This window comes from Colias philodice, chromosome 19 (genome assembly GCF_061535455.1).
Source record: "Colias philodice isolate Cphi_HAF_F1 chromosome 19, ilColPhil1 Martin Lab GWU primary, whole genome shotgun sequence".
NCBI classification, from domain to species: domain Eukaryota; kingdom Metazoa; phylum Arthropoda; class Insecta; order Lepidoptera; family Pieridae; genus Colias; species Colias philodice.
The window spans coordinates 5,321,700-5,340,845 of NC_143104.1; the positions used below are offsets into that span (position 1 = coordinate 5,321,700).

The 19,146-nt window shown below is 32.0% G+C and overlaps 1 protein-coding gene across 1 annotated transcript in view; it reads left to right on the forward strand.

The window, feature by feature from the left end:
* Positions 1 to 19,146, forward strand: part of AdamTS-B (ADAM metallopeptidase with thrombospondin type 1 motif B) — a 47,670-nt gene that overhangs the window by 4,884 nt on the left and 23,640 nt on the right. The window contains exons 2-3 of the mRNA XM_089707693.1: positions 11,162 to 11,542; positions 16,496 to 16,715. Coding sequence (XP_089563819.1) covers positions 11,347 to 11,542; positions 16,496 to 16,715 — 416 coding nt within the window. The 5' untranslated portion in view covers positions 11,162 to 11,346. The remainder of the gene's footprint in view (positions 1 to 11,161; positions 11,543 to 16,495; positions 16,716 to 19,146) is intronic.

Genomic DNA, 19,146 nt, shown 5'->3' on the forward strand with positions numbered 1-19,146 from the left:
TATTCGCCTAAACATACATTATATCGAATTTGATATTATAGTTTATATAGCATTCAAATCTTTATAAATTAAAAAAAAATATCTACATTATTTCATCAAATAATTAGTCAAAATTAGTCCCTTAATATGTATTTTTAAATGTATAGGATTAATAACTACATTTCGTGCAACCAGAACATAAAAATGATATATAAAAACAAACATCAAAACAAAATGAAGTATTGATTCCAAAAATAGTGTCTGGGGGCGTAAGGCGTCTGACCCGCTGCCCCAAATATTACAGTTCAATAAAACTTCCTTGTCTAGTTTCCCTGAACTTGCGTCTGACGCCAAGGTAATAAGATACCGCCGTCAAACAGATGTGATGTTTAAAAATAATTTCACCGTAAAACAGACCGGGTATCTTTATAGGTTATACGAAAGCGAACATACGCGAACTAGACTAACCTTATTTTCTATATTAACTCTCAGCAATATAACAATAAAATAATTTAGTGTATTTTTGTCTTGCCTTCCTGCTTTATTCCTCAATATGACTTCTTACATTTTTAACTCCACACGTTGTGTGACAAATCCGTACATAAATTATGTTTAAAATTCACTGCCAATTATGTAAATAGTTTAGGATTATGTATTTGTTAATTAGATATAATATGATATAGGTACGCAAATTATATACATATATATGTCACGGCTAAAGGTAGGTGAGAACATAAACTTAAGATTAGCCGGCTAAACTTAGGTTTATTTTCGACGAGGTGTTAATGTTAGTTTGTTCTATCTTTAGCCGGCTAAACTTAAGTGTAACCGCAGGCCCGTGGCTAAAAATGTCGGGGTGGGTAGATTTGGTTAGCGCCGGGCCGGTGGAGGGCTTGAGGGGCCCGCACAGTGCCAGAAAACACTCGCCCTGTTCCTTACATGTATTATAGTAACCAAATCTACCCACCCCGACTCAGGGCAGAAAGCTGGTGGCTAGGTTAGGTTAGGATAGAACTCTTAAGACCCGCACGAGCCGAGCGAGCGCAGCGAGCGTGCTGCGGCAGCAGCCGGCGAAGTGCCAGAAAACACTCGCCCTGTTCCTTACATGTATTATAGTAACCAAATCTACCCACCCCGACATTTTTAGCCACGGGCCTGCGGTTACACTTAAGTTTAGCCGGCTAAAGATAGAACAAACTAACATTAACACCTCGTCGAAAATAAACCTAAGTTTAGCCGGCTAATCTTAAGTTTATGTTCTCACCTACCTTTAGCCGTAACATATATACCATTTTTTAAATATTACTAAATATTATCATAACAATTTATATTTAATTTAATCATAATAAAAGGTAATGACTTGTATAATATCATCGTAAAAAAACGTTAGATATGATAAATACTATACATTATAAATTTATTTTAGTATTGGCTGGGAATCAACCCAACCGCAAAGTAATTATATGGATTTAGACTTAAAGGTCATAGTTGAGGTTTGATTTCCTAGAGCCTAAAGAACATTACATAAATTCACTTAGCATTACATTATAGTGTCGTAAACTTTATCAATTCTGTCAAGTTTATTGGGTAATTCACGCGTTCGTATTTACGCAGATGTGCAAGACCCGTCTATAATTCACAAACTCATTTGCTTTACCGCTGCTTCAAACTTATTGGATTATTTTATATCTACACTACATTCCTGTTGGATTCTTTAAAATCCTGTGAATAAAATTATTCACAGGATTTTAAAGAAAACCAAAACAATTGAAAAATGTATGTTTAGTACCTATACTTCATTCAAAAAGTCAAAAACTAGTGAATCGATTTAGGTAATAAGAAGAGGCATATGGCCAGGAAAAAGCGTCGAGCTGAATAAAAGGACAATGATAACAATAAAGTCATTAAGAAATTCCCGTGAGGACACTGAGTATAGTAAAATTCCTGGGTTTTCTATATGTGTACTTTCTTTATAAAGTAAATTATGTTTTATGGATCGAAATAATTTTCCTCAGTTATTATAAAATAGCATGACTGGCAAATATACGATGATGATTTAGGTTGGGAAATTTATTTTATAACTCTGGTTTCTTTTCGTTCGGATTTCGTATTTTGTTAAAGTTAATAATAGAGCCTTGCGGCTTGCTCTAACATGAAACTCTATCATTTTACCATTATCTAGAAACAACAACGGTGTATTGTCAATAAAAATATTTAATATCCGATCAAGTTAACTTGTTATTGAATAAAAACGCGTCTTGTAAGTACGAGTATAGGTAATCGTTTTTGTCTTACATACTCTAAGGTTTTTGTCCTTTACACTCCTACTATTTTATAAATGCAAATCTTTAAGGATGGGTATGGGATGGTATTTTTGTTTCAGTAATACATGAGCTATAGAATAACTTCATTTTGCCCGCGGGTTTGTCCAGGCAAGGTGGTAAAAATAATTATTATCTACTTATTCTACTTACTCCTTATTTAATAAAATATTTTAGATTGCATTCACTACTTTAAAGTCAAATATAAACATTCAAAATTATAGTAGGTGTTTAATGATAGTATCGTACCACGAATATGTATGTACAAGTAGGTAGTTGATGTAATCATTACGACGCTTGGTAATTAAAATCAAGTGAGTTATTCTTGATGAATATGTGTGACTATTCCTAGATACAAGTATTTAACATACCGAAGATTATATCGTACTATAGAAACAAAGTATCAGTTTTAAGCTACTATCTCATTAGCATCGTTTGACAAAGAGCCTACAATTATTCCGTGCAGTTGTATTAGTAAATAATCCTTCCCACCCACAACCTTTCAAACTGTACTATAGACTCGATGTTTCGTTTCAGCATTTTCTTCCGACAATCAAGGACAGATTTATGCGTCCTCTACGCGTCCTACGCGCTCTCAATTGCACTATACAACTTATCTTAATTTAAAATTTTATTACACCCACTCTCGGATGATCACCAACGGTATCTAACTATGCAAGTCGTTATAAATATATTTGTTTAATTACTCATGTCATGGCTTTTAAAAAGACCTAGAAAAACTAAGCATAATAATTTATAATGGGCAATAGGATGGTGGGGCAAGGGAAGACATACCTAATATTACCTACCGTATAATGTCAATACCAAACAGTGTTTAATGTTTATGCACCAAAAAGGGTGCTGCAGGATAAGTGAAGCGCATACACCAAGTCTCTGAAATATACATATTTTTATCTTATCTGTACCGTCATTCTAAATCAAATAAGGTGCTCAACGTCACCTGTTTAAATTACGTAATCTTGATATATGTATTATTTTATTTTATCACTGACCTTCAAGCAATAGTTAAATTTATTTATTAATATTTTTTACATTAAAAATACTTGTTTCTCCTATAACTGTTTTTATTATTTGTATTTCAGGAATATCACTTTGTTAGAAAAAATAGTAATTACTAATTGAACTTAGATTAATTGACGTTGGAATATTTGAACAAAATGCACAAGTCATGTCAATTAAAAGCGTTATAATCATTATTTCTCAATGTTAGTAACATTGAAAATATTATAATTATAAAATGTCATAGTAAATTTTCTTTCGTGGTTCAACTATTTATTTAATATTTGCAACAACATGCAATATAATATATGCAGGCTCTAGGTCTTAGGCCAACTTTTATTAGGTAATTTACCGACTAAGTTTTATTTTCATAGTCAATTTCTGTTCACTTAATAATCGAGCATAAATTAAAAGGAAAGGAGAAAAGGAACCTTTAGTTCAAGTTCAAAAACTTAAAAAGAAACTCCGTTGTAATAATAATTATTATTCAAACAGAATAACTAAATGAAGGATCCGACGTCAACGTTTGAAGATGCGAAGCACTTTGAACTATGTATATTATAGATATTAATAAATTAAAGTAAAGGTACCTATATTTAAATGATTATCGAATTCTGCACTTTTGTAGAGCTATGTTAAAGAAGATGTAAATAAAAGACAGTCAAACAGCTATAATATATAAGTAGGAGATCAATTGCCTTTAAATTCTTACCTATACTATTATTTTTCATAAAAAACTCTGAGAAACCAACACCGCGAGTCGCGAACAATGAATCAGTCTATATCACTACTGCATGCTGATATAAAATAGTATAAATTAGAAACGTATTCCAAATGTGATATTGCTAAATAATAAATAACGACATAGATTAGAATATCACAAATAGTAAATTTCTAGAGGTAAGAGTGGCCACGTGTATGTATTCGTCTACCTACATTTCATCTTATCATTTTAATTTATGGCTACGTTGAATCGTTGTTCACGAAATTAATACTTTTCAGAGTAGGCAAATCTGTGTTTATTGCTGTACGTGAGGTTAATGGCACGATAATGTGACACCTCGGACATTACGCATCGCTAGTGTTGTGATAATCGGTAATATTTTATTAATTAAATTAATGGTCCTATTAATGTCACACTAGACTGAAAATGCAGAAAAATATTTTAATTTAAAGTAAATGCTTGATTCATATTTCATGTATAAATGTGTCGGTACTCCGGACAAGCCTTGTCAAATTTCGACTACATGTTTACTTAAATTAACGGAATTGAACATGAAAACTGGGACGTGGAAAAATCTGAAGGATCGAATAATTTTAAATTCGCTGCAATAAAAGTTTAACTATTTCTCCTTAAACCTAAAATTAGTTTAAAATTGACAAATTAACTCGTAAAACGCATTTACTTTCACAAAGAGTTGTGAATGTAAATTTAATATACGTGGGCAGACAGCATTGCATGTCATTAGCGTCCACCTGTCGTAACTTCTAAGTTACAGTGAATGAAGCAAATCTAGGGAAGGCATATTTTGTTTATCGATGTTTATCACGATACGTACTCCTAACTCCAATTCATTTGCGAACAAGCAAGAAATTTACGCTAGTAATAATATCTTCAATCACACACATATTCTTTAATTTTAATATTGATTCAGTATTTAACATTTTACTGCTTGTTGTTCATATACCACATCTATATTATATTATGATGTTATTAGCAATGTCAAAGGATTTAGAAATTCTTTAACAATAATTTTAACAATATATATTGAAGAGAGTATAAAATATATTACATTTTTAAATTTAAAACAGCCAATTGTTATCAATTCTGTCTTACTAAAACGGTTTATCGCTGTTGCTTTGCTGAACATTCAATATATTTCCACAATTTTAGCATATCACTTCCCCATTAGGTATCGAAACATACGAACATACGTCATTTATCAATTTCCGCATATTTTGAATTGTAATAATGTATTATTAAATTAAAAAAGAAAGTGACCAAGGATACATATTGAAGATTGTAGTAGCAATGCAAATAGGAAGCGATAAATGTTTATCGTTGAATATTCCCGATTAAGACTTCACTATAGTCGTTGACCTTAAGACGGTCTCGAGGGAACGAGTCACATCACTCGTGCGACAATCGTGTCGGTATTCCCTGCATGCAAATCTTGCGCGTCGACATAGTAACTAATTAACACTTTAATCACCTCAATCATTTATAGTAACATTATTTTTTTTTAAATAAAATTTTTAAATAGAGTAACTTCTGACAAATATAATTTAAAGTTGCACTTACAATTGCAGTGTAGATACATTAGATATCCATATCCTTGATGAGAGCCTAATCTTTATGAACCTACTCCGAGATGATGGCGATAAAGCGATTAAAGGATTTGATAAAGTCCTATATTACATATTTAGTATGTTATGAAGTTAGGATAAATTTAATAATAACAAGTTACATAATGGTTGATCATTCCTAACAATTATTGTAATAAGAAAACCATTCATGCGGGTGTCATAAATTTGTCGTAATATATTATGTAAATTGTTGTATAAATTGCAAATATCCAAGCGCTTCTTGTAGTAAACGGTGAGACCCACATTTTTGGTAGGTAAACATTCTTACAGTGAAAACCGGTATGTCACATACGTGTTAAACATTCGTGATGTTACTGACTAGCAAATTGTTAGAAAAAATTTGCATTCGCAAAAATAGGCATTATTATTCTTAGGATGTAATTAGAAAGATAGGAATTTATTTATAATAAGACGACGTGATTTGCTAAAATGTTAACAATTAGATGTCCACTATGAACCTCCCAGTTACAATTACTAAGGTAGCTTTCCCCTTGAAAAAAAAGTGAATGAATTTATTATGTATGTATCTATTCCTATGAATCTTTTCCAACATGTTTGAATTGCGTTTAGCATGTTGGTATGTTTTGAATTCGATCCGAACACACTATTCTGCGAATCAACTGGCAGTGGTGTAAATGTACACAGTGACAGAATCATCATAATGCACACCGAGCTTCAATTAATCAAGAGATAAATGTTAACGTATTTCATTTTACAATAGGTACTCTTAATGAAAATGCCTAGAAGTACAGAATATTCTTAATAATTTTATAGATTTATAGAGTAATAACTATCTAACTAATAGTATATATTCAGAAAAATATAAAATAATAATTTTCTTGTACATGGATGAACAAATATTTATTCAAATTAACTATGTTTTAAATGACTTTTTATACCTAAGTTATTTTCTTTTTCGTCTCATATGTTAAAGGAAAATTATTGTTAGTGAATAGTTCAGCTTTGACAAAATGACCTATCTACATTGACCGACAAATTCGGATCCGTTATTTACATTCAGTAAAAACCTATCACCTGATGACACCATTGCACTCAATCATTGAATAGCTGTATTCTTATTTTGACACAATGCCATACATTGTCGGCGGTGAGCAGCACACATTGGATTATTTACATTCTTATGACAATACGGCCGAAAGAGATCTAAACTAGTTCACGAACTACTTGAACAAGAAGTGTTCGATTGATTTTATGACCTTGAGTAACCCGGCACGATTATATGTGTGATAGGTGAATGGATCTTTTATTTTAAATTTCCTTGTTAAACTAGTTATTGTATAGAAGAATGAACAAAAAGGACAGCAGATTTCGATCGCAGACATTTATTATTATTACTTTATCTTCCTGGTTCCTGGTAGACCGTGTGTTCATGCAGTATATCTTAAATAGATAGCTTTCAAATCGTCAGTGAAAATAATGGTTCTGGTTGCAGCATGATATGGTTATCTTAGTCAAAATAAAGAAGCTGCTAAATGCTCCAGAAGAAATTTCTATAGCGCCTGAGACAGTCGTCATTTGTTTGCCGTCATTATTGTTAATGGGTGCTGTCAAAACACCGCTGCCGCCGCGCAATACATTGTCCAACAAAAAAGAAGTCAAACCGGTCCCCTATGATGTTCTTAGGGATTCCTGAACTTCCGACACTTGCACAATGTCATATCTTAAGATATGTTAATTATAGTGTTATATATTTTTTTATTGCATTTGTAATTGATGAATCTTTCCTATTCTCTTTTTTTAAGATTTGCACAACAAAATTATAATAAAGAGCAACTACGCGAAGAGTTTTACTTGTTCTATTTTTCCGTGTATGATGCAACGTGAAAGAATGAACTCTTTGTGAGTAAATATTTTGAGCGAGTGAGTTGTATTCGTGTACACAAAGGGCAATAATAGCCAATATAAGTCGAGTAGGTAGAGCCACAGAGCCCACGCTACCGGCTCTGGACAAAGCCACGGGAGCGAGACGATAACAGATGCCTCCGGCTCCACGTACCCTTTTGTAAGTCCTTATATTCTATGTATAGCGTAACGATTATTCAACGACTGGTATTATGTACTTGCATAGATATTTTTTATTAAAATCATTAATACCATAGCCAGGACAAAAACTTAGTAAACATTGATTTGTGTTGTATCTATTAGAACCTGTTATACGTTATTTAAGTTAATTTACAAGTCGGATAAAATTGATGATAAAGTATAGTTATTAAAAAAATAACCATTTTATTTCCATCTATATATTCACTTTATAAAATGAAACCACCGCAACCAATTTTTAAACTGCAAATCCTAGAAAATTAATTCAAGTGTTGGTTTGCGTGGGCTCTTTCAAAATCTTGATATCTAGGTAGCTATTTTTAACATGGCTTGCAACTTATAGGAGAATATCAATACCAAAATCGCTGTAAACATCACAAGTGAGCTTCATTAACTGTATTAATACATCGTTCTGAATAATCGTAACTCGAGCATTTCCAAGTAAGTTTTAAATGAACTAATTATAAGAAATACCAAATTTTTCTTATGTTTCGTTTTTAAACAACAAAAAGCTTTTCTTTTCAACAACAAAATAGCTAAACTAGCAAAGCGTTTACATGCGAACAATAAATGTTTGTAGCAGTTTGTTAAGTGCGTGTAGTTTGTAAAAATTATCTTTAACAAATCACCCCTACCAGCATCATCCATTCTAGGAAAGCTATTAAAGTAGAAACGCTAGGTGAAGGTTCAAGAAAATTGTTAGTGCTTCGTGTCTAAGTAATAAGTTAGCATGTAATAACAGCGAAATACTTTAAATATCATAGAATGTTCACTTAAGAAAACGACACTGAAATTATGTTAAAAATTACTGTTTGAGCTATGAATACCTGATATCCTTCAAGCGATCAAAATAAAATACATAAATATAAATTTAATATGTTTTAATATTCCGAAGCTCATTTGTACAACAAATTGAAAGTTACTACTAAAACAGGTAAAGCACATTGTTTATGCACGTTTAGGGATATAAACCACGCATATACAGTTAACATGCTGTTAAGCCTTAAAACAAAACGCCGTTAAGCTTTAAATAAGATATTTTTTACAACACCAATTTTATTAACATCAACGATCAACAGCCATAAAGGGACATAGTTTACTGTATCTTATTATGGGCGATTAAATGATGTTTTTGTTGCTTTCATTGTTTCTGTGGGATATATGTAATTGTATGAGAACAGACTTGAGTAAAAAGCTGTGTATGCCATATGAGTAAGGGCCAGTTCCAAATGCGTTGTGGATCGTGCGAGACCATGCGGGGCGGGAACTATCGCCTTATGTAGTGCAGTGGCGCCAAACCTTTACGCTTGCCACGCACCATTTTTTGTATCGTATAAATACTTTTTCTATTGAGTAGTTGTTACATTTTCTTTTTTTAATTTGTTAAATGTAGTGTATATCTTCGGATCTAAAATTTTAAATTCTCTTTGTTTTTCTTTGGCTTTCAGTGGGAAAATACAATTTTAAAATAGGAAGGTACATACTAACCTGAATTTAATGTACGCGGGTGCTCAAATTTTGAATGTCGTAGGTAGGTATCATAGCGATGACCTTAATGAGCGTTCGCGAGCACTAAATCTCCTTTATCTATTGTTTAACTAAGAGCGGTGGGTAGACTTTTCAGTTTAGGTCATACGTCATTATTAGTCTAGACTCGAATCGGGTCAGCGCTAAGATTAGGCGCTAAACACACAGTGATATTTAAGTTTCTGATAACAAGTTACTACGTGATTCTGGGAAATCAGAGTTGTAAAGATTAATAGTTGTAATATAAGTTGATGCAATATAAAATTATGTATGGTGGATAAACGAAGAATAACATAATTCATAGATAAAATAATCCGCTTATTTTAATGTATAATGGTGATACGAGAAAATTTATAGTAGGTACCTATTATATAGTAAGGCAAATAAAATAAACAAAATTTGTATAATATAATTAGCCATGAAATTTAAACAAGTGTATTTGAAACAACATCGTTATGTAAAGAGCAATATGTTAGTTTAAGCTGCTCCCAATTGGATAGTAACAATAACACACTTTAATTTATTGTACCTAAGTAATAAACTGTATATTTGGCATTACATATTAACTATATTATATCAAAGTAAAAGTGGAAATTATTTTTTTAATTAATCGGAAAATCAGACACTTAAGGATTTTTGAAACCAAGGAATGTTGTAGAACAATCGAATAAACCAATGCAACCAAAGCACATTAAATTAGTACATAGCATATGGAGTCCAAAAGATTAACTGGTATAATTGTGTACCTACAATCGTAAAGTTAATTACAAAGAAACCCATAAAGTCATTCAAAGAGCACTAAATTTAACAATCTGTCATGGCGCCATGCCCTACCGGCATCGCGGCAGCCGGCTCCAAAATCAAACAAACAAAAACAAACTAACGCCACGGAGCCACGTTGCCTGGCGCCTGCTTATCGTGCGGCACGTGGCCTCTACCTTTCTCCCTTCCATCACTTTTTTCCTATAACCTTTGCCATGTTCGCCTTAAAGTTTTAACAGAAACAAATCATTGTTACGTAAGAGATTCTTCTTTTGTAATAAGCTTGCATTATTGGCACTTACCAAATATGTGTCTTTTATTTTGTTAACTGTGTTAAGTTAAAACATGTTTCTGAAAAAAATCGTCGACCTTTAGTTATAAATTACGCACTGCTTATATAGACGTTTGTTTATGGTAAAACATGCATGGCTGTCAATCAGGCCCGATTTGGCACGAGACCACTATAGAAATCATTACCATGTAGAGACATCGGACGGCCTACCAAAGGGATTTTCGACACTCTTAAAATAAATATCACATTTCGCTTCACGTATGATTTATTATATAATTTTTTATAGAAATGTATTATACAATTATTAATAATTATTTAACATAAAGTAGGTATTTTTTTGTCAAGATAGGTATTCTAATTTTCAACTTCCTGTAATTTTTATACACGGAGTTGTACGAGTGAATCGAGTGACTATAATGAGAGATAAAATTATCTACCTGATGCTGAAAAATTATATAACACATGTACCACTTGAGAGATAGCGAGCTCTCTCGATGGGTGACTAAATCGTTGCGTCCGTATCTTGTTAATTTTATAAAAACTGTATAATTAACTCGCGTTACTTTAGTTATAAATTATTACAAATTTATTAAAATGAAGTGGAAGTGCTTTAATAATAAATTGAGTGCGTTATGACTACACTTTTACTAAATTATCTTGAGCACATATTAAATAGCTGTAAAAGGTAGCGTAATTTTGAATTCAATTAAAAATATTAAATGAACGTGTTCTTTCTAACTCTTCTAATATATTTAAACATCTATTACCTGACTAATTAATGGTTTAGTAAGTTATGTGCACAATAAATTAATATATTTTTCTTTTATTGCAGGTATTTTCAAATAATGATCATACATCCGAGTTTCCAAAAAAGAAAACAATCATCGAAATAAGAGTGGAATATAAACCGCACAGTTGCTCGTTAAGTAGAGGATATACGTAGACAGCTAGAAATATCGAATCGATATTATGCCCAATTCATAGCATTTTGAATAATTCTGCAGGCAGCATTAGTACATGAAGATGCGTGCTATTGGCTGCCGAGGGCTTGGAAAAATGGATGTACGACGATCACTTTTCAAATTACTCCTGTTTCAAATTATTATGGTGGTTCGCTGTACAGCAAAAAATATACCTGATATACCAAGAGTTGAAATAGTAAGCGACGTAGAAGATAGTATCCAGGACAGCATAAGAAACCTTATACACACTGGTGAGTTATTTTTTTTAGTTTATTAACACAAGTGCTTTTTGATTAACCTAATTATTATTTAAGTCCGTTGATACCAAAAAAATTAATAGAAAATAACATCGTTTCTTTATCCGATGATAGATAGTAGACTATGTAAATTGTAAGTGCATTAAACTTATACGTAGCTATATATAGTCCCCATTATTATTGCTGCTGCAACGCAGCGCAATCACTGTTTATTTATATGTTTTGCGAGTTCCACGAAATCTTAGGAATCAAATTCAAATCAACCTCATGTCGAGATTAAAAATTGGAAACCGTAAGCAATTAAGACTGACGCATCAAAAGATAACTTTAATGTTAAATTTACGAACTCGTAAAATCTAATCTTACGAGTTGTTTTGTGGTTGTCACGGGGATTGAAAAGCTGATAATTGGATTCAAGTCTTGTGTGACGGCCCAAGATTGCCTTTGAAGGATTATCTTAGTCGTGTCTTTGGATTTGGGCCAGCGCGGCGCGACGGGCTTGTTACATTTTTTCTTTATTTACTTTAATATGAATACTAATAATTACTTAACTAACGATAACGTTTTCGCATTTTACACGTAAAAGAATAAGTTCTATCTTAGAATTATATATCATGGTGGCCCTTGACACGGACATATTAGATAAGTAGGTAGGTAGTTGTTGACTATTTCTAATACATTCAAATAGAACACCAAATTTACTAAAAAAATATAGGCAAAATCGAATAGGATAACAATTGACATTTTACTTAGCAAATTTGACCTTTTCTGATAAAAAAGGTGGTCCTCACCATTTAAAATAAAATTGAATTGTTGTGAAAGATCGCTCCTGTATTATATTTCATGAGATTATAGGAAACTCAAGAGTAAGAGCGTGAAGGCCACATCCTTTAAGGAACGTACTGAGTCTTCAAGGATGATAATATTATATTACCTACAAAAGAATCGTATCTGATATCACTTAATCTATTGTAATTTACAAAGTGCCTTATCTCATGTCAGTCAGTTCAGTTTTTTAGCAAAGTATCTATGTATGATATATGTTTCAATCAATCAATCATTAAGATGGCACACGTAGCTCCGATTCCATTACTACTTTTACGCAGAACCTTAATTATTTTATGTACTAAATTAAAGACCTTCTAAGTTCGTGTGTTCTGTGATAATAAACCTACCGAGGAAAACAGCATTAAATAGTTAGAGTCATTTTGAATATTATCCGGAAGAAACTAATACAGAACGGCAGGAAAAAAGGCAGAAAAAATATTATACATTGTTTCCGTTGCACTATGTTTATGCAATTTGTAAGAATATGTTATTTTGATATAAAACGTGAAGCACGAATTTTATTTATTTGTATAGAGCATAGAATATTGCCAAAAAATATAATGTTTGATAAATTATTATTACACTAACATACATTTGACTGCTTCAATGGAAACGTTATTACTTCAATTTAAATAAAAAAATATGCTGATTATCCGATACATTCGTGTTGTTTTTCAGATTGCACTAGCGTAACTGTAATAATTTACGTGCTGCAAAACACTGTAATGTATATTCCTGGATGCAATAATTAGTCTAAAATAGACCAGGGATAGCGAGCGGGCTACAAACACAAATTAACCAATCAATCACATATTACTTATATGTGACCAATCATAGTCCAATTGTTTTCAATAACATTTATTATTATCTTTTTAGCAAACTTTCACGGTTGCTGAACTCTTGCAATTCGCTTGTGAACATTAAAATTGTCACGAACATAGCAAGTACATAACATATTTTTGGCAAAAATTTCGAACATCCTTGTAAAATAAATTCAATTGTTAAAGTAAACAAAATAAATGTTTAATTGTATACTACAATGGAACATAATAATAAACGAGACTTATCTTGAAAGTGTAAAGTATAACGATCTGGGTTTCTTATCTCACAAATTCAATATTTGAAGAGCAAATCTTATCTTTATTGTGGAGAAAAGGCGCGAATCTTAGTCAGTGACGTGCTGCGTGACGTAAAGCTGTCAGCTGTCACGCGAGGATATAACAGATAATATCGTTATATCGTAATACACAAGCTCTTTGTCTAATACATTATAATACGAACAAACATCTGAGTCGGGTTTTCATTAAATCTTTAATAATATAATAATGAAGAACTTTGGCAATTTGCATAAATCGCGAGACGTATTATTACCTACACGAAATTTAATATCTTTTATGGCATATAATATGATTATTATCGCACAATATTACAAGATTATGTAAATTTTATTCTAACATTCATCCATGGTGTTTTAAATGAAATATTACGTGGAAATCATTGGTCTTAATTAATTAGTTTGTTTTGTTATAACTGGTTGTAGGTGTATTTAGTCACAGAACAAATAGTTACGCATGATACGCGTTATGCAGGAAATCGTTTGTTTAAGTCACTCCACGCTTAATTCCTTTATTTACTTACTCTGATTATTATATACAAGTATATACAGTACATATGATGTAACTCACTTTATCAGTGTGTAATAAGAAATTAGACTAACGCGATTGCTAAACAGTTTCTGCGATTCATGGGTTTTTTTGTTTGTTATAATTTTAGATAGAGAAGCATCAATTCTACCACAAAGATATATAGCACGATCTATCACAGTAAATTGTTACTATATACATTGTTGTCTATGTTTTTGTAGCAGTAAGTGTCCACCCACGCTTAGATGCGGTCGGCGCTCCGAACAGAATCTTGTCGTTCGGCAGGGGGCGGGCTCCGTGGTAATAGACTATAATTGACGCCAAGCCTCTGCTAGATGTACATGCAGGCATTCAGGCCACACATACCCAAATTAACAAAAGAAAAGTTGGCAATTAAAAAAACTTATTTTGTATTTATTATACATACCTATTGTATATAATTAAGTACCTGCAATAGGACGATGTTGATTATCTTTAAATGCCTTCAAAGAGCCCTAAATCACAACTTGTATCTTTATCTTACGTATCCTAATGATGGTTAGTACTTAAATCGGCGGACATATTTTTGCATTCTTGGCAAAGTAGAACAACATTGAGAAAAGTCCAGATATTTGTGTCACCCAGTAATCGAAGTGTTTAAAAGTGCACCGACCGAGTAATTTAATCGAATAAAAACTTCTTCAATACGTCTTGGATTGAGTACCGAGGTGGATAGAATTATTGGATTGCTTTTATTTTTTTCTGGAATTAATTACACAGACTGCTTCAAGACAAATAAGGAGTGGGAAAATATAAGTTGCAAGTGAAACTTGTGTGGCCTCGCTAGTAACCGAGTGTCGAGTGTCTAGCATCGCGCGTGTGCTGACTAGACAAACGTACCTATTTCTTAGGAAATTGCTCATGCAATTTGAAATTGTAAGAATCTTTGATAAAAAAAGCAGAATAAATACCAATGTATCAGTTACAATTGCAGGCGCCTAAATTCTTTGTATACTTATTCGATTGCGACTTATAGAAACCGTGGGAGTCAAACAGAAGTACAGAATCAATTTCGTGAAATACAATAAACTTAGATGATGAAAATCTGTGACAGGTTGATATTAAAAACAACATTTTTTATAAAAATATTTACACGCGTGTCTGTTACATCCACAATATGCGCATAAATTTGCTTCCTTATTATGTTAATCAATTGTTAATATCTTACTCTTCATGCAGTCACGACAATCATCTATAAAATGAGACGCGACATTGACCCTCAGCACGCTCTTCGTATTCATACTGGTGACCACATTCATTGTTTTATTAACCCCTGAGAACTAATAAAATACTACGTATGCCAGTGTAACTGCGTGATTTCACGCGTACGTGAATACGTACGAGAATGCAATTCATATTGAATTGAGACATATTAGGTATACGTCGTGCTCGCAAACTGTAAATGCTACACTTTTTTCAGTCAAAGTATAATAAGTGCCACGTACCTATAGGTGATTAAATATGAATGAAAATATATAATTAAATTACGAGTATGACTATACCTATATAACTTATAAGTTTATTTTAATAATTAATTAAGGTTGTGAAGTAACATTTAATATTAGCGAAGTATTCTTACACCTATATTCAGCATACTATACTATATTATCTAATTTGCATCATAATTACACCCATAGAACCATGTAGTATTCCTCTGATATAATTTCATATCAGTAAGCTAATATACTTTTACGACTCTTATGTAAGATCAAACGAATGAGTTTGTTTAGACTCTCTTCTAAATTATAAACTTTAGATATTGCGATATTTTACAATACATTACGCAATTATAAGAAACAGATTTCCAAGGAGAAAAAATATTTAGCCAGGACAGTCAAATACTCACCATAAATAGAAAATATACATATATAACACAATGACCTAAAATTATTAGCTAATGCAAATTTTAAGCTTAAAAAAACAACATCATCATAAATTTTGCAATCTATAAAAATAGCCTTCAGTCTATAAATAAATAATTAATCGAACGATCAATTGTTCGTTGTCTGATATTGCCTAAAAGCATCATATTACTAGCATGGTGTGATTGCATAATCACTCGCGCCAAACATAAACGAAAGAATATTATTTACTGTCATCAGCACTAGCACTTGTTACTGCTGTCTTATATTTATTCGATAATTTCCGTTTTTCTTGGAAAGCCCCGTCATCTACATAATATATGAGGTGACACCGATTTTAGTGAGTGATGTTTGTAAAAATTTTCATAGATCAAAGTTAATATTATGATTTAAACCGTGACAAGAATCCTCTTTATCAGATAGGTAATTATTAATTTCCTTCCACTTCCTAAAAATACATCCAATTTATCCCTTGTGTTATAAGTTGAACTTTTAATAAAACACAACACGATACTAGATAGAGCTACAATCCAATTGACTTCTACTTTATCTAAAAGGATATAATTTTCCCTCAGGTATCTACTCACACAAACACCTGGATGCATCTAAAGTAGAAGTAGTGACTCCTGTGAAAGTGACCAGGACCGGGCAGCACGTGTCCTATGTGCTGGATCACGTGCACGAGCACGGCCATGCACGCGCCAGACGAGACCTTTACTCCACTGAACATCGCCTACCACACACTGTACATTACAACCTGACTGTCGGCGGTCGAGAACTAAGGCTGGACCTTAGGTAAGTTTAATTCAGTAAATATATCTTCTATTGGTAAATAATGAAACAACGAAGAGCGACGGTTGGAATGCTTGCACAGAATAAAAACCCACTAAGAGGATAATATACATATTATGTATATTGTTAATTTCCAATCGTTAGTTTCCAGTACGAAATAGTAGTTAAGGGAAGCTTATTACAATCGCTGTTGAATTTGTTTTCCTTGTCTTTGATTAATTGCGAAATGTAGATACATATTGCGAATGGAAAATAATATAAGGAAAATAAAAATGAATTCTTTAATGAACTGATAAACGGAACCAAAACATGCTATTTATTCGATATTTCAACTATTATTAGACACTGTATTGAAATTGCCTACGTTCGATTAATGCTTATTGAAGGATAAGGTGCATTGATACAATCGATATTATGTTTCGAGATACTATTGCAGCGATAAGTATCTGGTTCGATAATTCGGCTAAAATCAGAGAGATCAGTGACCGTGGTTATCTGTATAGCGACATGATAACATAGAAAATGCAAATATCGCAGTATTACCTAACAGCTGATAACCGGGGCCATGTGAAATTGCAAACGGCGAGATGACGAACATTATCTAAACGAATTAAAGTTTTTATCATTCATTGTAATATGGTTGTAATTTTAAAATAGAAACACAAATGTTTGATAAGGAGTTTGCTTTAGGTAAATATGGTCTCTTGTAAAAAACAATATTTAATAAACGAAACTTGTAGGACTCGTGGATCTAATTACTTGATGTGTATAATCGTAGGTTAATTTAGTGTTATTTTAATGCAATACCAGATGCATTTTTCTGTAGGTTTAATCTCTTTAATGCGGATGTTAATGATATAAGGTAATTCACAGATTATTATTTGAACGATAAAGAATAAATTTGATAAAATTTTATGGATTATATTATAAAGTATAAAGCACTCTGGTGCACTTAAATTATTGTATTTATATTTTGGATATGCCGTCTGTGAACTGAGTCATGCCATTGACAGATTGTGCCTCAATCTGACACAGTCAACCTCTCAACGATCGACCTTCTAGATTATTTGAACTTGTCACTATCTCATTTACGCAAGATAATTTCTACTTTATATTTGTATAAGATATAACATCACCATATAATAATCATAATGACTGTGTTCATCCGGTTTATAAAAATAGAATAATTGCATCTTTTTTCATTTTGTAATTTTTTTGTGGCTCATAAGGATCGTTATTTCATGTTTATCATTTTCGATTGATCGCACGCCCACTAAGGTTAACGAATAGTATCTTCTAAAAAACTTTAATAGGAATAATAAATCACGCTCGGCTTTATCAAACGATCTACGACATTATTGTTTTCGTTTCGACTGATTAATACTTTAACGTATTAAATTACTTGTTTATGATATAAACAAAAGAGGCCAAATAAATCATTCCTACTAACATTCTATAGTAAAATATTATCTTATCTATTTGCGAAGTTGGGACAAGTATTATTAATGCTCTATCGATATTACTATTACTACCAAACAAACACCAGATTTCAATTGCCCAATATAAACGTAAACTGGTATTTAGTTCGATAGGCGAACAATAAAATTGTGCAATAATGAAAGCCTATTATTAAGTCTTTTCATTTAATTTATTCAACGAGCTTACTATAAAAAATATGATGTTAATTATTTATAAAGATATAATGTAATAAGAAGATCATAATGTCTAAGTCTGTAAATTCGGAATTGTAAAAAAGTCTGTTCGTATATATGTAACGATTATTTACCAAACCGAGGAAACATTAATCCAGTGTCTGTCAACACCACTAAAAAGACTACAGATGGAAACCTTGAGACGAATTCATCATTTAACACTAAACAGAGGTTTCAGGCATACCAATAAATCTTTTTTATTCAGTCTACGACTTTGGGGCCTAGAAGGAGCCATTTATCGCGCAATTAAAAAGCAATCTATATCTAAATTTTAGGCTACATATTTTTTTAATAGGGAGGAGTGTTTATCATATTTATATATCTCAATTGCTAACTTCCACTCGCTGTACATCTACCGATACATACACACATGCTTACATGCTTTTGCATTTTTTATAATGAAATATTAATTTCAGATGTATTAATATATTATTTAAGATACATTGATGTTCTTTGATTACAACTGCAAATTTTATACATTGTTTTCATGTTTGGATTATTAATTTCTTACAAGTTGTTGGCCCCACGCCTAATAAACTGAGCTAGTTATGCATGCGAATCTTACTAAAGCATAACTATAAATCGGCGCTATTTTCGTGTAACATTTCTATTAGTGAAAATTTACTCGCCTCGCCTATCTCCATCCGGTGGATGCAATAAATTCGAAATATATATTTGCTTTAGTGTAATAGAAAATAACTCCAGTTAAAAGATATTTAAAC